This window comes from Eptesicus fuscus, chromosome 15, assembly GCF_027574615.1.
Source record: "Eptesicus fuscus isolate TK198812 chromosome 15, DD_ASM_mEF_20220401, whole genome shotgun sequence".
Lineage (NCBI taxonomy): Eukaryota > Metazoa > Chordata > Mammalia > Chiroptera > Vespertilionidae > Eptesicus > Eptesicus fuscus.
In genome coordinates, this window is record NC_072487.1 from 41,971,269 (window position 1) to 41,994,739 (window position 23,471).

At 46.2% G+C, this 23,471-nt stretch overlaps 1 protein-coding gene across 3 annotated transcripts; it reads left to right on the forward strand.

Annotated features, from left to right (window-relative positions):
- The first annotated feature begins 1,381 nt into the window (after window positions 1-1,381).
- PSAT1 (phosphoserine aminotransferase 1) lies at window positions 1,382-21,373 on the forward strand. 3 transcript variants are annotated; one of them, XR_008558348.1, is made up of 10 exons: window positions 1,383-1,542; window positions 4,832-4,892; window positions 5,663-5,732; window positions 7,741-7,946; window positions 8,749-8,921; window positions 11,309-11,478; window positions 17,518-17,646; window positions 19,517-19,654; window positions 20,268-20,456; window positions 21,082-21,373. XR_008558348.1 is itself a non-coding variant. In XM_008142058.3 (9 exons), the coding sequence occupies exons 1-9, from the start codon at window positions 1,483-1,485 to the stop codon at window positions 20,371-20,373; spliced, it is 1,113 nt and encodes a 370-aa protein (XP_008140280.1). In that variant the 5' UTR covers window positions 1,383-1,482; the 3' UTR covers window positions 20,374-21,373. The 3 variants fall into 3 exon arrangements, 2 of the variants coding, with proteins under 2 accessions (XP_054583486.1, XP_008140280.1); XM_008142058.3 differs by having other exon boundaries at window positions 20,268-21,373; XM_054727511.1 differs by lacking the exon at window positions 19,517-19,654 and having other exon boundaries at window positions 1,382-1,542; window positions 20,268-21,373.
- The last annotated feature ends 2,098 nt before the right edge of the window (window positions 21,374-23,471 follow it).

Genomic DNA, 23,471 nt, shown 5'->3' on the forward strand with positions numbered 1-23,471 from the left:
ATGCAACTTAATAAGAGGAAGATAAATGATCCAATAAAAAAATGGGCAACAGACCTAAACAGAATATTTTCAAAAGAAGACAGAAGGAAGGCCAAGAGACACATGAAAACATGTTCAAAGTCACTTATTATCCGAGAGATGCAAATCAAAACAACAATGAGGTACCATCTCACACCTGTCAGAATGGCTATCATCAACAAATCAACAAACAACAAGTGTTGGCGAGGATGCGGAGAAAAAGGAACCCTCGTGCACTGCTGGTGGGAATGCAGACTGGTGCAGCCACTGTGGAGAACAGTATGGAGTTTCCTCAAAAAACTGAAAATGGAACTCCCATTTGACCCAGTAATCCCACTCCTGGGAATATATCCGAAGAAACTAGAAACACCAATCAGAAAGGATATATGCACCACTATGTTCATAGCAGCACAATTTACAATAGCTAAGATTTGGAAACAGCCTAGGTGCCCATCAGCAGATGACTGGATCGGAAAACTGTGGTACATCTACACAATGGAATACTATGCTGCCATAAAAAAGAAGGAATTCTCATCATTTGCAGCAACCTGGATGGAATTGGAGAACATTATGCTAAGTGAAATAAGCCAGTCAATGAAAGAAAAATACCACATGATCTCACTCATTTAGGGATAGTAAAGAACATTATAAAGTGGTGAACAAAAAGATAGATACAGAGACAGTAAAGCATCAAACAGACTTTCAAAGTACAGGGGGAAAGTTTGGGAAAGGTGGGGGAGTTATGAAATCAAACGAAGGACTTGTATGCATGCATATAAGCATAAACAATGGACGCAAAACTCTGGGGGGGGAGGGCATGTGTGGGTGTGGGGTGGGGGGTAATAGTAAGATATGTACACATATAATACCTCAATAAAAATATTTAAAAAAAAAAAAAAAAAAAAAAAAAAAAAAAAAAAAAAAAAAAAAAAAAAAGAAAGTTTGGGGAATGAATGGCTGCTGGTTGCGAAACTAATGCATCAGCGCCCAGGGGCTGGTGGAGGAGAGATGGTTGGATGCGAGGAGGGGTTGAGACTTGCTCCGCATCTCCCCCTGCGGGCAAGAGAGAGAGTCTGGGATCAGGGTCGGAGGACTGGAACCAGTCGGATTCACGGCGCAGAAGCCTGAACGCACGTTCTTCCCTCCGCCCACGATCCTCCGGCGGGGGCGCTCGGGAGCCGGCAGGCTGGTGCAATCTCCTGCACGCCTTGCATAGATCAAAGAAAAGGTTGAAACAGTAAACCCAAGGGGGGAGCTACTGTTTCCGCCCGGGCTAGCGTGCGCGACCAATGGGATGCAAGTCTCATTAAGAGGACCAATCAGAGCAGGGCCTGTTACGGCGCAGGCCAATCGGGGACGCCGGCTAGGCACTGGAAGAAGGCCGAGGGTCCGCACCAGCGACAGACTCGCGCAGCCCGTGCAGCCGGTTCCCTTCTGCTGACTTGCCACGCGTGCCGCAGCACCATGGACGCCCCGAGACAAGTGGTCAATTTCGGGCCCGGACCCGCCAAGCTGCCGCGCTCGGTAAGTCCTAGCGATCGTGCACGGAAAGTGCCGTCCGGGCGTGAGCACGCGTGCGAGTGGCTGAGCATCCTGCGCGGGGAGCTGTGCATCTCCTCGTGGGGCGCTGGGATCCCCATTCCCTCTTTGAGTCCCGCGAACGCTCTGCACCAGCGGACACCCAGTTCAGGGTCTTTCGCAGGTGGGCTTCTGGAAAAATTCACTTGGGGGAAGAAGCTCGGGAGGCATGCCCGTGCAGCTGCTCCGAGGCGTGCACGATTTGCCCCGCCGGAGCGTTGCTGGCACGTCGTTGTGCACACCTGGAGACTCCTGCAGACTCTCAGGCCCGGCGTGGGCACGGCGAAAAAGAGAAACCCCTGGTTCTGCGTTAGCCTAGCGGGGCAGTGCAGCGAGCCCGGCAGTGCTGAGTGAATGCATGAATGGGCACTGTGTGAATGAATGGCGCACGGGGATCGCGTTAACCGGGAGGGGATTGCAAAACTAGAGGACCACGCACGGCTGTCCGTAAACAGTGTTTGGCTTAGCCAGCACTCGGGAACATTGCTTTTCAAAATGTAAATTTGAAAGTCTCCCAGTGCTCCCTTCTCACCCTCAGAGCTACCCTAAATCCCTTTTGTCCGCTCTTTTTTATTTATTTTTTTTTGCGTGTAGATTTTTAAAAATGGTATTGACCCCCTCCGCCCCCCAAAGCCCAAAGGCATTAGCGTATTCATGCTCTGGTAGGCCTCTGGCTGCTAGCCCAGTCCGCTTCATTTTGTTCTGCAGCAAATGATGAATGATTAAATTCCCCCCGGGCCACAGCAGACTTTTCAAATGCAAGTGGCTCTCTCTCTCTCTCCTCTCTCTCTCTCTCTCTCTCTCTCTCTCTCTCTCTCTCCCCCCTTCCTCCCTCCCTGCCCAACCCCCAGCCAGGTGCCAGGTGGCTGCCGCAATACCCGCCCCCCCCTCCGCCCCCCGCCCCGTCCCAACCCGTAGCAGCTGTGAAGCAGGCGAAGTCTCTGTTGTGACTTGAACGCGTGGACAATCTGTACCGCTACTGTTAGATTTTTATTTTTCAACCAAAATGACTGATAATATGTTGTAGCAACATGGGGTGCCGCCAAGTACTTTACAATTATCTTTTGTTGAACAGGGTAGAAATCTCCCTGGGACAGAGCCGCCTCTGTATTGTAAGAACAGAGAATCTTACAATTTTCGGTGGGAAAGGACATCTTAACTTTTCTATGGGCAGCGCTCACAGTAGCTAGAGGACAGGACTTACTTTTTTTTTTTTCTCTCTCAGCTATTATAGTCAGTTTTAGGTGAGATTCTTTGCTAGAGCTGTGGAAATGTATCCTGTAGGAGGCCTCCTCACCGTTTTCCCTTCTTCGTCTTTTGGATTCAGTATTGCTCCCTGTGAAATTTGTTATGCATTTATTATAATGGCAGTTGTCATCATTAATACAATTACTTGTTTATTATTTATTTTCTGGGGAGGATTTTTGCCTTCAGATGAGCCCTCTAACCTGGGGTGGTGGAGTGGGGGCAGATGTTGGCTTTGTATGTGACTTGATTTATTTGAATTAAAAGGATTAGAAACTTTGACTGTAATCACAATGGAAAACATTTTATAAAATGACCAAGCACATGTATGTACTATAACTAAAACAAAAGCCTTAAGAAATAGCCTAATTAGCTATGACATACACAATTTGTATTCTATTCCACTCTAGTCTGTTCAATTTCATTAAAAAAACTCGTTGTGACCCACAAAAGCATTCTGCAGTTTGAAAAAAATAAACTCCACTGGATTAAAGGTGCTGTGCTTTATGGGTGGAAGTCTTAAAACTCTTTTGCAGTGATTTTCGATATAAACTTACAGGTGTCTTCAAAGAATACTATCTATAAGAGAAATAGTTTCAAACAGAAGTTCAAAGATGATTCTATCTCAGATGGGTGTTTCTGTTTAATAGAGGGAAGGAGCCACTGACATTTATTTGATCAGCCAGTGCTAATAAAGCACCCAACAGTTTGCGAGACAATGACAAATTCTTGAACCTCCTTTTCAATGGAATCTTTTTTTGTCTGATTCATTATTGTTCAAATCTTGTTTCTTCAGACAAGTTGAAATCCAGTTCATATGGTTTTATGTCCTCCTTAGCCTGTATCTTGAAAAGAAACCATCTCTGAAGGCTGGACGCTTCTACAGAGGTCTTACCTCACCTGTTCTGCACCTGCTTTTTGAACTTTTCTTGACTTTGTGGTAGTTCTCACATATACAAAAGTAGAGAAGCCATTGGTCCATCTCTGATATTGAACAACTATGGACATTTTTCCAATCTCGTTTCAGCCACCCCCTTCTCCCCCCCACCCCCCCCCTCCTGCCCCGCTCTTACACACCACCTTTCTCCCCTCCAGCCCCAGGATTATGTTAAAGCCAATGGAGATATCAGTTATTTAATTCATAAACATATCAGCATGCATCTCTGATAAGGGCTTACTGTCTTTAAAAAAAATAAGTATTTTCCTTATCAGTTATTAGTTATTTTCATTTTACTTGCCTTTAGGAAACAAAAGACAATGGGTCTCCTCCCCAGCTAGGAGCTGCCTTTCCAGAGGAGAGGTTTAGGAGAGATTTAGTTCAGCCCTCATACTCCCCTCCTTCCCATTTCCTGGCACTGGGATGGGCCTAATCTGGGTCCTGCTTGCCCTGTTGCCCCTGTGAGACTGACGGTGGTGGTGATGCAACTGCAGTGATCCTACAACATAGTCAAGAGGCTTGCCAGGGCATACAGAGTTGTCATCAGAAAAATTGTATACTTGGTCCTTTTCTTTTAAATCCAATTTTTAAAAAATGTTTTTATTGACTTCAGAGAGGAAGGAAAAGGGGGAGTTAGATAGAAACATCAGTGATGAGAGAGAATCCCCTGCTGGGGATCGAGCTTGCAACCCGTGCATGTGCCCTTGACCGGAATCGACCCCTGGACCCTTTGGTCCACAGGCTCTATCCACTGAGTCAAACCAGCCAGGGCTCCAGTTTATTTTTTATATCTAAGTTAGTTCAAACCTTTGGGAAAACTATCATAGCATCAATCACATTTGGTAATTTCACACTCAATTTTTGTGAAAATTGTGTCTTCTGGGCTCTGTGGGAAGAAGGGAATTGGCTGTGCGTGACAGAAGCCTCCAGATCTCACAGGCCTATGGGCAGCTCCCCTTCCATGCCCCTCCCCACCTCCAGGTTTGTATGTCCAGAGGGAGAGCTGTGCACAGAATATTTAAATCACCTACTTTCTTTTATTTTTTTTTCTAGGTATTGTTAGAGATACAAAAAGAATTATTAGACTACAAAGGCGTTGGAATTAGTGTTCTTGGTAAGATTTACTTAACTTTAGTTACATGTTTGATGGAAGCAATTTTGAAAACAACATAAACAAATGCTGGTGAGATCTCCTACATCTTACCTATGCTTTTGCTAGTCATAGAGTCTGACACCTGGAGTACATTTGCATACCCATGTCCCAAATATTTATAATATTACTTCACGTTCATTTTGTTTTTCCTACACTTAAAAATGAACTTAATTAAAAGTTTAAAAGTACACAAGGTTCTTATGAAGATCTTTCCTGTTAATAATTTCATTAAGATTCTCTTCTTTATATTATTGGAGAAGACAACCTTTGAGTTCTAAAATTTACCTTATTTTTAGTTCTTTATTTTCTTTGTAGTTCCAAATGCTACACAGTATTAAGAGACCGTAGGGTTATCAGTATGCTCATTGCTATTAAATATTGTTCCTGTGGGTTTTGGGACATGTAGTTAGTATCTGTGAGGTGAGAGTATAGTGTAGAATTTTGTGCTATTGTCCCAGAGGGCAAACATTGCACACAGGTTCATGTTCATGATAAAGGTGAGAAATCACAGACTGAAACTGCCACTTGAAAATCATTCTGCTGTGATATGAGGCTACAGTGCTTGCAATATGAAAATCATTTAGGTTTTCCCCTAAATGAAGTTGAATGCAAAATAACTGAAATTCCTACTTTTTCTTTTACTTGCCAATCTTGCCCTTCTTTCTGAAGTTACTTGTGTTCATTTGGTTTTGAACTGGAACTTATTTTGTTGTTTATCTTTCCTTCCACAGAAATGAGCCACAGGTCAGCAGATTTCGCTAAGATTCTTAACAACACAGAGAATCTTGTGCGGGAATTGCTGTAAGTTTAAAGTTTTAAGACCAAACTGCATTACTTTTGTTTGATAACATATGTACCTGGGTGTCTGTTACATTATTTTCTATACTCTGCTGTTTAGTATATAAAACTAGTCTTATTAAGATGTTCCCAAAGCCACTAAATTGTTCCCCATCTTGCACTTGTGTGTGTTTATTTTATGTAGTTATTTCCAAAGATTTGAAATGGTCATATCTGGGAAAGATTTTTCCAGAAGTTCAGCTGGCCTAAAAGGGATTTAAATGACAAAGAGATATCTGGTCGTCTTATCAGCATTACTAACTTGTAGGTCACTGAGTCTGGAAGTCTGGTCCTCATACTGCCTATCAGAATTACCCGGTGGGGGGAGGGGGGGCGGGTATTAAAAATTTAAATGCTGGGCCCCATCCAAGACTGCTGTCAAAATCTCTGTAGAAACTTCATTTTAACAGGCTCTTTGGGTCAACTCCAGAAACTGCCATGCTAGTGAAACCTCCTAGGTTATCTGTACTGCTTTTCTTTTTTTGTTTTGGTAATCCTCACCTGAGGATATTCTTTCCATTGCTTTCAGAGAGAGTGGAAGGGAGCGGGGAGTGGGAGATAAAAAAACACACATGGATGTGAGAGAGACACATCGACCGAATGGTTGCCTTCTGAAAGCGCCCGACTAGGAGGGGGTAGGGAGTGAACCTGCAATCCAGGTACATGCCCTTGACCAGGAATCAAACCTGAGACCCTTCTTTCCACGGGCTGACACTCTAACCACTGAGCAACCAGCCAGGGCTGTGCTGCTTTTCTTATCCAGAGGAAACTTTTATTCTTAAACACATTTCTGTTTAAAGGAGAGGTTTTATAATATTAACACATGCACATAAAAGAATATGGTAACCTTGGAAACGCACATTTTTTCCCCCTGCTCACAAAACTAGTGCATGTTCAAGATAGAAACTTTAGAAAAAATAAACTCACAAATTAAACTGGACTTGTCTATAACCCCACTAGTCAGGAATAATCATTGTTAATGTTTTAGGGTCCATTCTTGCATTCTTTCATTAACAAAATTGGAATTGTACTGACTGTTTCATTACTTTCTTTCTAAATTGCCTTGATAAATGCTTCAGAAGGATTTCCAGTGTCCACTTGGTTCATAGCATGGACCAGCACATCAATATTTTTTAGGACTTTTGGTTGCAAAGGACAGAAACCCAACTCCTGGCTTAACAACAACAAAAAAAGGAATATACTGGTTCTCTCCCTCTCTCCCTTTCTCCCTCTCCCACGCCCTTTCCCCCCTCACGTTCCCCCAAGCAGGTTACCTTTGCTTTCTTTCTCCTAAGCTTCAAGGGCCCTCCTTTTGCCTCTGTAACTTGTTTCCTGAGCCCACGCAGCCCCGCTGGCTCACTCTTTCTACCTCTGTGACATTCTAAATAAACTCCTGCTTGCATTTGAAAAACAAGCAAACAAAAAAGAATGCATTATCTCAGTGATTTAGGAGGTCGGTTGATATCAGGAAGCTCTTTTTCTCCATCTCCTGGCCTTGCTATTTATGTGCTAGCTTCATCAGATGGCCACCATTGACTGCAGGGTTAGTTCCTACACATTCATTCTTCCTCTCAGTAGGAATAGCTCTTCTTTCCCAAAAGTTTGATCAAAGCTCTCAGAACCAAAACCCATTGGCCAGCTTGGGTCACATGCTCATCCCCTGGAGCTGGGGTTGTTTACCCTTTAACCATGGGGACTGAGAATGGCAGTGGGATGATATCCCAAAGGAGCAGCAGGGTGTTAACTAGTTTCTGTCTGAGCAGTGACCGTAGGCTGCCACCACAGGGCCAACCAATAGTTGTCCAAGGAGTGAACAGATAGTGGCTGGATTGGGGAGGGCAAAGTGGTGGTGGGGCTTTGCCATATTTCTTGTGGTATAACCACCCAAGGACCAGTGTTGATAGAGCATCACGCATGGCTCCATCTTTAACCCTGTGAGTCTCTACTTACTGTCTCCTGTGCTTTTGCCCAGAGCTGTTCCAGACAACTACAAGGTGATTTTTGTGCAAGGAGGTGGGTCTGGCCAGTTCAGTGCTGTCCCCTTAAACCTGATTGGACTGAAAGCAGGAAGGTGTGCCGACTACGTGGTGACAGGAGCTTGGTCAGCTAAAGCTGCGGAAGAAGCCAAAAAGTTCGGGACTGTGAACATCGTCCACCCTAAACTTGGGAGTTATACAAGTAAGTGCTGGGAGCTGAGGTGGACTGTAATGTCGACTGGCGGGTGGTCCCTCCTTAGGACAATCTGCAGTTGGGTGGGGTTTTGTTGTTGTTGTTGTTCCTTGTCAGTAGTTAGTATTTAGATAGTGGGGTGGCTGTACTAGGTGAGGCTACTAAGTGCTCCTGCAGAAAGAGCATCCCTAAGCTTATTTGGCCAAGAAGCCCAGGGTCTGGTTTGGCTTAGATATGGTTGGATCAAGGGCCCGGTATGGCCAGGTCCTGGTATCTCACTGTGTCCTCCGTGGTGGCCCCACATTCAGGAAAGCTGTCCCCTTGAGCTCAGATGATGGCTGCAGCCTCTGCTGACCTTACGTTCTCCCAAGTTTCAGTGCCTGTGCTCAGGCATTCCAGTAACAGCCTCGTGTCTCCTGGGTCCCATTCCAAATCAGTCGTGTGACAGCATCTGGGTCCCATGCTACTTTTGAGGCTTCCGGTGGAACTGGTTCCACTGGAATCATATGGACTGAGAATGGGGGAGGCTGGAGCCCCACGGGGGAACTGTTGGACCACCAAATAGGATGACAAGCAAAAACCCCAAATACTCACTCCGCCATAACTGGAGATTTAACCGTCAGCAGGGTGAGACTGATCATCCTTTTAGGATGGGGGTGGTGATTATAATAATGCGAGATGGATCGGGTGCTTTCACTCGGGAATACTATGGAATCAGTCTCATTGCTATGGGAGGGCTGTTACTCCTGTTGGGCTCCATCTACATAAGGAAAGGGCAGTTCAAGTGTCTCCAACTTGTCTTCTGTGATAGAAATCGCAGACCCAAGCACCTGGACCCTCAGCCCGGAAGCCTCTTATGTGTATTACTGCGCCAACGAGACTGTGCATGGCGTGGAGTTTGACTTTGTCCCCGACGTCAAGGGAGCAGTGCTGGTTTGCGACATGTCCTCAAACTTCTTATCCAGGCCAGTGGACGTTTCCAAGGTAGAGTGTCAAAGAGGGGACCCCAGCGTCTTGGTTTCTTTAAGGGCGTTTTAATATATACTAGAACGGGGAGAGGGTGGGGAGCCGTGGCCTGCAGAGACCCTGGAGCCAGGGTAGCTCAGTGAGCAGGCCAGTATCACTTGTTCATTATAGACTGTCAGATGTTTAAGTCCTGACATTCCCAGCCCCGTGTGAATGAAGGCCTCACAGGGTCACACTCAAGTCCATGGGGAATTTGTCTGCCTTTGAGAGTGGCTCTTAGAAACCTTTTCGGTCAACACATTGGGAGTGGCTTGCTGTCTTCAAGGAAAGATGCAGATTATCCCAGCTCAGGGTGCCTGTGAAGGAGCCCCGCCCCGCCTTGTACCCACCTCAACTCCAAGAGCATCAGGACACAAAGACTTTCGGTGCCACACAAAGGTGGGCAGTGGGAGTAGTGTACCCAGGTGCCTATAACAAGGTGGTATAATATCTGTGAAGAATGGAAAACACACTGACTAAAAAAAAATCTGCCTTTAAAAAAAAAATTGTGGTAAAATATGCTTAACATAAAATTTGTCATTTTAACCGTTTTAAGTGCAGTTCAGTGGCAGTAAGTATATTCACACTGTTGTGTAATCATCACCACCATCCATCTTCAGAGCTTGTCCTCTTCCTGTACTGAAACTCAGTGCCCATTAAACATTAACTCCCCAGTACTTGCTCCTCTAGCCCCTGGTAACCACCATTTGTACTTTCTGTCTATGAATATGACCACTCTAGTTAACCTCACATAAGCGGAGTTACGCAATATTTGGCCTTTTGTATCTGGCTTATTTCACTTAGCAGAATGCCCTTGAGGTTCATCCTTGTGGTAGCACTTGTCAACTTCATTCCTTTTTAAGGCTGCATAATATTCCATTGTATGGCTATACCACATTTTGGTTATAGCCTGGTATGTATTACCAGTCACTGTGCACTGACAATTCTAAACTATCTACACCAGTGATGGCGAACCTATGACACGCGTGTCAGCACTGACACGTGTAGCCATTTCTGATGACATGCAGCCGCTGAGGTGGCCACATGCCGAGGATGAAACATTTGCTGCTCCTGAGGATGAAACATTTGCGAAATAATGTTTTTTCCTCAAAGTGACACACTACCTGAGTGATGCTCAGTTTTTTGGCAAAGTTTGACACACCAAGCTCAAAAGGTTGCCCATCACTGATCTACACTAATAAAAGAGAAAGATGCAAATTGACCGTACCTTCATGACGCCCACCAGACAATCAGAAGTGAGTATGCAAATTAACCCAACAAAGATCAGGGGCTGAACAGGACGCGGATGTCATTGCCCCAGCTGCTCAGGGCCTCGTGGGAAGGCGGGGCAGAGCAGAAAGGCGGTGCTGGCAGTCAGGGAAAGGAAGGCCCATTCTATTTATTTTTTTAAAATATATTTTATTGATTTTTTACAGATAGAAAGGGAGAGGGATAGCTATGAGAGAGAAACATCGATCAGCTGCCTCCTGCACACTCCCCACTGGGTATGTGCCCGCAACCAAGGTACATGCCCTTGACCGGAACCGAACCTGGGACCCTTGAGTCCGCAGGCCAATGCTCCATCCACTGAGCCAAACCGGTTAGGGCAGGAAGGCCCATTCTTACACGAATCTTCGTGCATTGGGCTTCTAGTGTCAAGTATAAAATACTCCACCTGCTGGGCCAGTCTGCTCCCTCTTCCCACCTGGGACACCACCACGGGGACACATGGGAGAGGGTTCTGTATCTTATTCTATAGAATAAAGAGCTAATATGCTAATTAAACCGAACAGCAGAATGACCATCTGGACAACCTTCCGGGAGGGCCCGAGGCAGCCGTGTGGCTGCAAGGGCCGAGCCCCTTGATCGAATTTCGTGCATCGGGCCTCTAGTATGACAAAATTTCCTGAAGAAACTTTAAAGATTTGTTTTCTAAAATTTCTTCTCTCTCAGGCAGCTTCTCTCATTTATCAGCATTCTTCTGATTGTCCCTTTATACAAATATAAATGGGTAAAAATTCTGGTGTTTTTGGTTACCAAGGACAGTTAGCCTCCCTGTTTTAAAGACTAGCGTGGGTGTAGATAGAAAGGATGCAGGGTGAAGATGAGTATGTGTAAGGTCTTTATCGTGAGGGCCTTGGGCTAGCCCCTTACTGGGGGAGAAGGACCAGGCAGGACATACTGTAGGCCTCAGAACTCGAAAGTGTCTGAGGTGGAGATGCCTTTAGAGAAGAGAATACACTGAATAGGAATACAACAGTCACCTCCTCATAGAAATCATGCTTTGCAAAGAGGTTGGGAAGTTTAAATACATTTCAGAAAAATGACCACGTGCGTCTACAGTGGTGTGTGTTTCTCGTTTTCAGTTTGGGGTGATTTTTGCTGGTGCGCAGAAGAACGTTGGCTCTGCGGGGGTCACGGTGGTGATCATCCGCGATGACCTGCTGGGGTTCGCCCTCAGAGAGTGCCCCTCGGTCCTGGAGTACAAAGTGCAGGCCGGAAACAACTCCTTGTACAACACTCCTCCCTGCTTCAGGTAACCCCGCTGTGCTACTTGGGGACCGATTGAGGGGTCTCTGTCCCATCAAAGCAGAGATGACTTTGAAGTAGAATGTTTACATGAACCAGTGACCTGATAGCCTAGACATCTTATCAGGAGTCTCTGTCCGGCTTATGCATCCCTCTGTGCACTGTTTAGTCAGTCTTCCTTCTAGCCCCTTTTTTTTTTTTTTTTTGGAGTGGGACGGGTGTTTTTGTTTGATTTTGTTAGCCTTGGTGGTTCACCTTTAACCCCAAAGCTCTGTGCAGGTGAAGTGCTGTGACTGCCTCTCAAACAACCAGTGCAAGTTGGGAGGAGGACTTTTAAATGTGGGGCCTCCCCTTTTTGCTTTTCTCTCCCTGCTGTGCCTGCACGAAGGAAGCTTGGAGCTTGGCAGCAGACACACTGGCTTGGCACAAACACCTTCCTGGTTTTTCACCCAACCTGCAGGGGTCCTGTTAGCTGCATTGCACGCCTCTCAGGCCAGCCCACAATCTTTCAACTCCCAGCTTCAGGGGGTTTGGGAAAACCTTTGGGACACCTGGGATTTAACAGTTTCCTGAGAGATCTTACTACGAACCATCTGTGTGACCTTAGGCAAGTCGCTTAACCTCTCTGTGCAGCGGGTCCCTTCAGAAGTAATAACTGTGAGGATTAAAGGAGTTGATATATGTATATTGAATGCACTTAGTGGGGGCCCGGCACTGGGTGTGCTATAGATGTTAGCTGCTCCCTTATTACTGTTTCCATTGCTGTTAGTTCCCAGAGCCTGAGCAGGGGAGGGAAGGGCCACAGTTGGATTTATTTTTCTGGGGCAGCGATGATGGAAAATAGTAATATGTTATGTGTAGGACTCTTTAATCTCCCAAGTAGCTTAGGCAGATCCTCTTATTATTATTACTAGTGTTCCCATTGCAGGAAGAATCCTGCAATAGGGTTTCCTGCTGCACTCTACCCCACCCCGCCTGCTCTCCTCCCTTATCCCCCACCCCGCCTTCTCCGCCAGCCCACCTGCTTTTCTCCCTTCTCCCCCAGCCCCGCCTGGGCTCCTCCCTTCCCCCCCGCCCCGACTCAGCTCCTCCCTTCTGTTCCCCCCTGGCTGGCTTGCTTCTCTGAAGCTTTGCTCCCTTCTGCAGCTCTTCGCTTCTTTCTACGCTGTCTTGATATGCAAATTAACCACCATCTTGGTTGGGGTAATTTGCATACGCATCCTGATTGGCTGTTGGGCATGGCTTGGCTGTTGGGCGTGGCTTGGGCGTAGGGAAGGTGTGGTCAATTTGCATATTTGTCTAGTATTAGGTAGGATTCTCATTTTGCAAGTGAAGAAGCTGAGGCCGTATGTCTAGGAAGTGGTATAGCTGGGATTTGAGCCCAGGCAGCCTGGCTCCAGAGCCTGAACCTCAGTGTGCTCTTCGCCAGCAGAATCATCAGGGTGGGTTTGTTTGTGTTGGAAGGATACCATCTGTGAGGGGCGGGAGTTTTCTTAAAAGAGTGTGTATAAAAGGGGGACTTCGTTAGAGGTCTCCCCACTAGATGCTGCCTGTAGGAAATTTCCCCCACATAATCTGCCCTAGGAAAGAAAGGAGTTGTTTTCAAAGTCAGGATTCTGATGGAGTCCCTGCCAGTTTTCCACCCGCTCACGTGGGGCAGAGCAGCTCCTCTTGTTGTGTCCCCTGTGGTCCTTAGGGAAGGGGGTTTTCTGGTGCTAGCTCTCCTGGTGGCCTGGGGACCACTCTGTTTCCCCCTGGTTGAAAGTGTTTCTAAAATACCTATTGGGGATGGGGAGGTGTTCGGTGGGGGATGCTGAATCTATCGCTCACCTCTGGGGTTCTAGGCCGAGGAAAAAGAGTGCTCCCTGGCCAACCTGGAAGTGAGAACTGGGCGTGCTGAGTGGGAGGCACAACTGGGGACCCTCAAGGGCAGGGCTCCCAGAGAAGGGGCTTAGGTGCCAGGTTCCACGATGGCAGGAGGTAGCTCTTACCTGTTAGAAGGTGGGGCCAGAGCCTGGCTCTCAGTCAGGTGAGCCTTCAGGGCCACCACTGGCTGTGTGGGAGGTGGAGGGAGACGGGGAGAGCACCCCCCTGAAATTGGCCTGAAAGCAGCCAAGTTCTGATCAGAGCACAGCCTGGAGGAGCAGGGGAGCTGTCGCTCAGCTGGCATCTTCTCCACGAGTTATCGTGTGAAATAAATTTTTAAAATGTGATGAATACTTTAATATGCTGTTTGTTAATATTAGGGGGGAATCAGCAGGAATAGTGAGAAAGTGGGCCAGTCTGCCTGATGGGAGGTGAAAGTGTCTGGAATCAGACCTGGAGATACAGAGGAAGTCTTAGAGCAGGAGCTTTGTCATAGGGTCCCCTCCAGCCGTGGCCCCAGGCCTTGACCTCTGATGGGGTGGGGAGGACAGGAAGGTGGAGAACAGGAAGGTGGCCGCAGGAACTACCTCCCAGAACTTTCCTGCCTGGGGAGACTGCTGAGCCAGAGACAAGGGCAGAGAAGGGGCTACATTTTCCCCCAGACAGATCCGAACAGTGATAATTGAGCAGCTCGGGGCAGGAGAGTTAATGTTTGATTAGAGTCATGTAAAGGTAGAAGATGAAAGAGACTGGCTTAAATGTATTCTGCCCGAAGACAACTCTTGGAGGTTGCTTTGCTTTTCCTTATCCCAAAAGAAGAGGAAGAGAACAAAGTAAAAGTCTGTATAATTGAGTAATTACTCTCAGTCTCTAACTTGGGAAATGTAGAGTTCATTTGCAATGCTTAAACATTCAATGTTAGAAAATCATCACTCACCCCATGAGAACAAACTCCTTAGACAGACACATGAAGATTTGTGCAAAACTTCCTCCCCTGTCTTTGAATGTAAGGTGATAAGACACTCAGAACACTTCAGAACCTTCTGTCACATAGAAGTCCTTGAAAAGGTCCGAGTTTGAAAAGAAGCCTTATTTTTTTCTTATAAAATCAGAGCCAAATGACCACAGCCCCTGGGAAGTTTGTTTGAACTGTGCTGGGTAACTGGCCTTCAGATACTTGCCAGTAGCCCTGGGCGATGAATTGGGGTGGAATAAAGAACACTTGGTCATTCTGTTTAACCCTTTAGTAGAACACATGAAGCCCAGTTAGTGAATAAGCATAAAGATGCCTACACTTTTCTTTTTCTAACTCTGTAAAAATTTTTCCTTACTGTGACTAACTGAACCCATAAGTACACATTGGTTTTACTTGTACTGGAAGGTAGAATAGCTAATAAGAAACAAACTGAACCCCTTCCGGCCACCACCTCAGAATGGGCTTAGCCTTGTCCACCATCAACTCCAGAAGCTCATCCGCAGAGTTCGAATCTTTAGAACAGCTAGGGAGAGTTTTCTGGGGACTTTCTGGTGTGCTTTTCTAAGCCCTGGTGCACAGAATAGTTAGTATTGCTTTAAACAATTTTATAAGAGTAACACGTGCTATTAGCAGAGGTTTCTGAATAATCAGAACCTGCCAGGGTAACGACTGGTAATTGCTTGCCGTGTATCCTAACAGATCCTTAACTGTCCAGCCCACGTCCTCATGCAAACCTTATGGGCATATGCACATATACAGAGCTGTATATATAATTATACGAATGGAACTTTCCTATGCACACTGTTCTGATAATTCTTTTTTCCCCCACCCAACAAAATACTATGAACATTGCCATATCCGCTCACCTGCCTGCCTTTTTTTCTTTGAATTGCTGTGTGGTATGTCATAGAACAGATGTCCTGTGATTTACTGAGTCATTTAACAGGCAGTCTTAGGTGGTAAACCGAGGCTCTGTGTTTGCAGGTGGCATTTTAGATGTATAAGTATAAATCAGGTGAAAGTGTTGCACTGACAGTGGGGAGACTGGAGACCCAAGTTGCAAAGCTGTGTAAGCATTCGAGGGCCCTGTATTTTGAAGATTTGGATTGCATGGGGCTAGAAGCATAACTTAATGCTTCTAGAAGCCACAGTAGAGTCACAGGGACCAGACATCCTTCCACTGCAGGGATGTGGTCCCTAGGACAGCCCTCTGCCTCTTGGTGAGGCTCAGACACCTAGGCTAAGGGTGCTGTCTCCGGACTATGTGTACAATGGGTGGGCTTTCTGCTGACTCTCTCTGCTCAGATTGCATTAGGACTAGCCAGAGAGCGAGGGCAGTGAGTCTGAGCAGGTCAGCCACCTGGAAGGTAGTGTGTTGGTGCCGAGGTCTTGCTGGGCCTTGCTGCAGTGTTGGATGTGATTATCCAAATAGCAGCGTGGGGACCCTGGGAGAACAGAGCTGCAGGTGACAGTGAACTGTGCCCTCCGAAAAGTACTGTTGGTGAACGGGCCTGAGGGTGGCTTTGCTTGGATCTTGTGGCGGGGTGTGTTTTTGTGCTTGGTGGAGAGAGCAGTTTTTGGGGATGTCACATCAGTCCCTACCTGTCCAGCCCAAGCCCTTATGCAAACTTCACAACACTTGGGACACAGACAAGATGAAAGGGGGCCATGTGTAGACCAAGGACAAGATCACCCCAATTCTAGGCCCCAGAAAGCCATTCAGAAAGAGGTTTCATTAGACTCCTCACCAGATGTCACATCAGTCCCTACCCGTCCAGCCCACGTCCTCATGCAAACCTTATAACACTGGATGTCAGCAGGTGGAGGTAGGCAAGTGACGGACAGGCAGCCTTAGTAGAGGACACACTTCCCTACCTCCACTTGCTGACATTCAGTTCCCACCTCAAGCATCCTCAGACCCTCTGGCCCCAGCCCACCCAGTTAACCCTTCACTTGCTGAACTACCAGAGTTCTCTGTACAGCTTTTACCATTTGCTCTTTTATTTTATACTAGAGGACCAGTGCACGAATTCCTGCACAGGTGGGGTTCCTCAGCCTGGCCGGCAGTCGGGGCCTATTGGGGCCATCTTGCCCAGTCCCTATGGGGGCCAATGGGAGCCAGCAGCTGCGGGGAGGGACCCTGGGAAGTTGGCTGACGGTGGGAGGTTGGCTGTGGGAGCGCACTCCTGAGTTGAGCGTCTGCCCTCTGGTGGTCAGGGTGCGTCATAGCTATCGTCCGGTTGTAACAGTCACTTAGGCTTTTATATATATAGGTTTCTTTGTGCAAAAGGTGTTCAGCTTTTTCACCCCAGAGCCGACCCAGGGCCCTCCACCAGGCAGGAGGCAGTGCGGCTTAGTGCTAAGCGCATGGGCTGTGAGTCACAGTCCTGACTCTAGACCAGTGATGGGCAACCTTTTGAGCTTGGTGTGTCAAACTTCGCCAAAAAACTGAGCATAACTCGGGTAGTGTGTCACTTTGAGGAAAAAACATTATTTCGCAAATGTTTCATCCTCAGGAGCAGCAAATGTCTCATCCTTGGCATGCGGCCGCCTGAGTGGCCGCGTGTCATCGGAAATGGCTACGCGTGTCAGTGCTGACACGCGTGTCATAGGTTTGCCATCACTGCTCCAGACCCAGTGCTGCCACTTACTAACAGATTCCCCAGGATTAGTCATCTCGGGACCAGGGAGACCAACCAAGTTCTGGTGGACACATGCGACATTTTAACTGCCCTGCTCTTCCCAACTCCACCTTCCCAGCCAACAGGCAGATCCAGCAGGGTCCCTTGCTCCCCTGGTCTCATAGTTGGGCAGGGCACCTAATGGACCAATCCAAGCCTTTCCCGGGATCCTCTGAATTGGGAGTGAGGAGAAAGAGGCAGGCGTGTGTTGGTGAAACTGAGATACGAGGTCAAGAGCCCAGGGAACATTAGAAGGATGCTCCTCTGAAAATAGGAAGCCACCATTCCAGCAGAGAGAAGCAAGGGTCAGAAATAGCAGATGGGGTGGGATTTGTGTCCCTGGTGCCAGGAGGACCCAAGGAACCTCCATCCTTCATGGGGCTTGGAGCCACCTCTTTCTGTGCCAAGTGACCAGTGACATCTTAAAGACCCTTTTGGTGCAACTTAACAGTTTGCTGGAATGTCTTCCCACTTTTGCAGACCAGAACTGAATGCATGTTTTTTGTTTTAATCTTTATTTTAGCATCTATGTCATGGGCTTGGTCCTGGAGTGGATTAAGAACAACGGCGGTGCAGCAGCCATGGAGAAGCTCAGCTCCATCAAATCGCGGATGATTTATGATATCATTGATAATTCTGAAGGATTTTATGTGTAAGTCGATGGATTTTGTCTCACATTTTGTCTCTTTGTGACTTTAGAAATGTGTATATCCCAAGGAGTTTTGGCAAATGGGTACATTCATCTTTCTCTGGAAGTGCTAGTGATTTGGGTGAGGGAACCCTAAATACAGTCTTCATTCTTCCACCTGTTAGGTCTTTTTTTCCCCCTTAAATTAGCTATGCTTTTTATAATTGTTCCCTCATGGTGGGAGCCTGAGGCAGCAGAATATCAAAAGAGGGTATCCACTGAATTTTTAATTTAAATGTCAACTGTGACACCTACCACTTCCTGAGAAAGGTGTGTGTGTTGGGGGGGAGAGAGCTGAGGGGGGCGGGAATTCAAGGCTCAAAGCCTGTTACCAGATACCTAGTTTCCCTCCTTGAGTCTCTTCTGCATTTAGGTGTCCACATGACTCCTATTAACTAATAGGGATTGTGGATGTGCCCTCAGGGGAGAGTGTGACTTTAATGGGGGCTTTCTCACACGACTTTTATTTGCTAATTTTCATGAATCCCACTCTGAGAAGTGAAAGACTAAGAGAGGAAGTATTTGAAAATGGAGAAAGAGGGTTATTACATATTTTATTTTTCCTTTATTCCAGAGGAGTATGTCAGTTCCTCTGACATTTGCCACTTTGGGTTGTCAATGGGAAATAATTTTGGCTGCTTATTTTCCAAATCAGAAACTGAAGTCCTAGATAAAAAATTCACTCATCAGTTTTGAGAGTCTGTACAAGCCCTGTCTGTGCAAGGTGCTGGGAATGAAAAGATGAATTGATTGAATTTAACTGTTCTAAATTGTTTCCGTTTTCTATTTTTGCATCACAAAACACCCCAAGATAGTGGCTTAAAATGACAACCATTTTCTTTCCTCGTGATTCCTTGGGTCAGCAGGTGGGGCCGGGCTCAGCTGGGGAGTTGTTCTGCTGCCCCCACCTGGGACCCCTTATTCAACCGAAGTCCTCTGGTGATTCATCTGGAGCCAGGGATCAAAACTGGCCTCAGTCACCTGTCTGGGAGTTGGTGCTGGCTGTTGGCTGGGCCTCTTCTTTCCAGCAGGCTAGCTCTGCTTACGTACATGGAAGCAATGTTTTAAGAGGGCAGGGCAGGTGTAGCAGCTGCATGCCCCATGAGGCCTGCAAGTTGTACAGCATCGCTTCTGTTGCAGTCTCTTGGTCAAAACAAGTCACAGGCCAGCCCAGATTTGAAAGGAATGAAGAACTAGATGCCACCTTTGCTCGGCGGGCGGCAGCGAATCTGTGGCTGTTTAAAAATATGCCACAAAAATGTTCTGCAAATATACTTAATCCCCACATCATCCTTATGTGAGGTTCCATTACTCTTTCCACTGTTCAACGAGGAAAGTGAGGTACAACAGAGAGGTTAGTAACTTGCTCTAGGTCACACAGCTTGAGACAATGCAGTGTGACAAGTGCTTTGAGAAAACCATATATTTTGAAGTCTTTCAAACACTGTGAGGGCCAACTTTTCTTTCTCTGCAGCCTTGTAGAGAAAGCCACACATTGCTGTGTGGCTGCCATGTGTTGGGAGCTTCATACATGTTGTAACACTCAACTGTCACAACTAGTCTGAAATGGAGGTGTTATTATTCCCAATATTCAGATGAGGCAATGGAGGCTCATGGAAGTTAGGCACCAGTCATACAGGAGAATGCTAAGTCACTGGTCCTTATGCTAGAGGCGTCTCCCTAAGTAGATTACAAATGTCCTGGGGCACAGCTTTTTCCTTAAATCCCCTGTTTGCATCTAGAAAATGTTTAAACGTGTTTTTTTTTCCGTTCATTTGTTAATGGCAGTTGCACATTTTAGAAAAGTTGCTGGACTAATAAACGTGTTTCTCAGGTGTCCAGTAGAGCCCCAGAATAGAAGCAAGATGAATATTCCATTCCGCATTGGCAACGCCAAAGGAGACGATGCTTTAGAGAAAAGATTTCTCGATAAGTCCCTTGAGCTCAATATGATCTCCTTGAAAGGGCACAGGTGAGTACACATCCAGTCCAGAAGCCCGGCAGAGAATGGGTTTAGTTTTTCAAATGCAGAATAAAAAATACCTGCCCAGCTTGGAGTAGCAGTTACTGTAACTTGGGAAAACCAGTTGTCACAGGGATAACCCTTTTTCCTGTTGCTTCTAGAGCTCTTTGCACGATTCCCATGCTGAGAGCATGGTGGAGGCACATATTCCAAGGACTTCTGTTAAAATTCCCCTTGAAAACCCCTTTATTGGATCTCATAGCACGGGGGTTGCCGCCCCATCTCTGATGAGGCTGGAACAGCCCCGTTTGGTGTAAGAGCAGATCACTGGTGCTCCCGCTGAATGTCAGATGGAGCAGTCAGTCTTGCAGGCTCTAGGAAAAATGCACGTCCTCACCACATGGGAGGCAGGACGCGTACCTTGCAGTGGTCCTGCTCCCTGTTCCCGTTGAGCTAGGTTATGTGTGAGTCGATAGACCTTCGCTGCATCGGGGAGAATTTTCCAATGACTAGATGTCCGAAGCTCCCGCCACCTGTGGGGGTGACTGGAAAGAGGGTTTGTCTCGATGCTAAATTAGATGCTCTTGATGCTAAATGGTGGCGGTGTCTTTGGTTCTTCTAGGTCTGTGGGAGGCATCCGGGCCTCTCTGTACAATGCCGTCACGATCGAGGATGCTCAGGAGCTGGCAGCCTTCATGAAGAAATTTTTGGAGATGCACCAGCTGTGAACACATCCTAACCAATCTATATTCTACCCTTGAACAATGTCCCACATTTAAAGTAACTTAACGGCTTCAAAAACTTAACCATGGTATTTTTCTCAAAGCAACATGCTTATTATAGATTCTTCCCCATCCCCCACCCCCAAAAAACAAAACAGCACGGTATCCACAGTTCTTCAAAGCTGGTGGGATGTAACAGACACCTTAATTTTGACTTGAACTGGAAGCATTTAAAAAAAAAATCTTTCTTTAGCTTTTCTAACAATTCCACTTTCATGTTGTCTTTGCTGCTACGTTTTCTAGCTAGATCTCAGTGTTCAGACTTACACAAAGTGCAGTTAATGTTCCTGGAGACACACGAACACGTAGCATTGAGGGTGGGTGGGGTCTGCTAGGTGCTGAATCTTGATCCTTCCCCAGATGGCAGCAGTAGGGGCTCCTGGGTGCCACAGAGGTTAATTTGGGTCAACCTTGACCACGTGGTGAGTGTTTAGGAGTTCTAGGCTAAAGGGCCAATTGAAGATCTTAATACTGTATTCTCATAAAGAGATAAAAGTGACATACCATACGTTTATATAGCAAAGTCTGTTTTTAATACCAAATAGTTTATATCTCTATGCATTTATAATTCTGATAATGCGGTTCTTAGTGATCTATGTAGAGTCTTTGGGAATTTGTTAGCGTCCTTGACATTGTGCATTGTGTTTTCAACAGTTGTGTCTTCTCCCTCCCCTCCTACCTTTGGAAGCTGCCTCACAAGATTTAGAAGCTCCCCGATTCACTTTTATTTAGGTGGAAGAGAAGGTTGGTTGGTTATTTTTCAGTTATGCCGTGAAACTAAAAAATCTTAAACGCCCTCAGCGTTGGTTCACTTGACTATTGTCGTTAATTGTGTTTGACCAGAGTGATGCTGTGAGTTCTGGAAGATCCTTGCCCCTGTTGTTTATCCATTGTCAGTATTTGATGTTGAGTACGTGAAGGACATTAAAGTCCTAAAACACCTAAACCTTTGTCAGTGAATTTCTTTACCTGCTTTTAAGATGGTTCTTTTTTAAAACTTTATGATGGGAAAACTTGAGTTTAAAAATAGCATCTGACAGGGTATTTAATTTAGTTCAACCAAAGGTGTAAGACTTGAGTTCAGTGCATCCATTTTTTAAAAATATCTATTTCTTAAATGGATTTTAGAGTGAGAGGAAGGGAGAGGAGAAAGAAACATCAACTGGCTGCCTCCTGCACACCCCCTACTGGGGATTGAGCCTGCAACCTGTGACCTTTTGGTGTGTGGGACGACATTCAACCAATTGAGCCACACCGGCCAGGGCTTTTTTTTTTTTTTTATGATTCAGCACACTATGTTAGCTTTCCATTGGCTTTTGCAATGGACATTATCAGCAAAACCACCTTCCAACATAGCTCATGGTGTAAAGTCCCATGAACTCTGTTCTGCTCAGGCCACAAACATGCTAGTAGGATGGTGTTGAGCTATCTGTGTGCTTCGTTGTACTGTGTAATGAGGACTGGACTGATCTCTCATCCCTCTAGTCAGGGCTAAGCCTCCCAGTCTTGGTTTTCTCATCTATAAAAGGAGGGTTGAAATAATTCCCCCCACTTATCTCAGGGATGTTTAAAAATTTACAAGGGTCCAATGCAGGATGAGAATAATAACCACAATAAATGTTTAGCAAAAGCCAGCCAGCCCATGGGATCCAACTAAGTGTTCCCATAGAATAGAGTCAACCTCTTCCTCAACCTTCCATCTGATGGGTGCAAGCCCTTGTGGTCTGTACCAGCCCCGAGTTCCTTAAAACTCCACTTGTTTCCATTCCCATTGCCATGGCCAGCTCTGCTGTTGGTTCTCAGCAGAATGTTTCACCAGCCAGTTGGACAATTAATTCCCGTCGTCCTCCTCCTTGATATCAATTCCAGGCTTCTTAGCCCGGCAATCGCAGCTTCTTTTGTTTACGGTTCTTAGAATGTGGCATGAATTTGCCCATGTGACACATTAGCCTGGAGGTCCTGCCCCCACTCATCAAGACCAATCTTCAAGACACCTGTCCACCTCCCGACTGCGTCTCCTCCCTCAGAACGATGCTCTTTTCCCTTTTATCTCACTGCAGCACCTTCATTCTGTTCTTTACTGGACTGGGTGTCTGCTTATCTGCTTTCTCCACCAGAGCGGCAAGGAAGGAGCCATGTTTCTCTTTTGCCATCTGGCATCCTGCCTTGCCCTGAGGAGGTGCTCAACGACTGTTTAGTGAGTGAAAAGTCTTACACCCGGTCATGTTGGTCTTCCTGAGTTTTGCAAACAGCCTGGAGTAAAAGGCAGAGTTCTAAATCTCATGTATGGATTTTTTTAATTTTCAAAAGCTTAAATGTACAATTTAATTTTCCACTGAAATGATTAGATATGACTGGTTGAATGAGTAAATTTCAAGTCGTGGAGGGCTTCCAGACTCATAAATCTGTGAAAGCCTTTGGAAAATGGTCGGCAACTGCATCCCTCCAAATACAAAGGGTAGTCCCTGTTTGGATACAGATGGCTGGAAGGCACTCATTGAGTGAAAACCTTGACCTTTGTACGTCTCAAGTGAATGAACTGATGCCAGCCAGTCTGCTGACACGTGGAGAGAGGTAGAAGGGGAGGTAAGGGGGCTCCTGGTTCAGCAAGGCTGCGATGGGAGCCAGAACCAGCTAGTCTTCCCCTAAGATTACAAATGGTAGATAAACTTGTGCCTTGGGGAACTGTGTAAGGGTGATGGCCTTGTGTTCCTTTCAGATCCTCCAATTTGTACTTCTTCCCCTAAACTGGATTTGAAGTGTGATTTTCCTCTCAAAGTTCTTGACAACTCATAATCATACTAATGTCATCCAAGTGAGAAAAAGAATTGTTCCCATGTTCCTTAGGTTTATTTCCAGGTACTGCTTCGCCTCTAACATGGAGGTTCTGTTCTTTGCACAAGAAATGAAATTGTGTTATGTGCCTTAGTCTTCATTCTCCCACGAGTCTATCTCAATATCTAATGCCCTCTCATCACAACTTAGCTGAAGCTGGAAGGTTTGCCAAGCCCTTAGGTGAACTACCGTATGTGATGTAACAAATA

Excerpts from the sequence above, each read along its gene's own strand:
- PSAT1 (XM_008142058.3), top strand. The coding sequence starts at position 1,483 with ATGGACGCCCCGAGACAAGTGGTCAATTTCGGGCCCGGACCCGCCAAG. Across the intron at positions 4,893-5,662 it reads CGTTGGAATTAGTGTTCTTG|AAATGAGCCACAGGTCAGCA; the intron begins GTAAGATTTACT and ends TTCCTTCCACAG. Across the intron at positions 5,733-7,740 it reads AATCTTGTGCGGGAATTGCT|AGCTGTTCCAGACAACTACA; the intron begins GTAAGTTTAAAG and ends GCTTTTGCCCAG.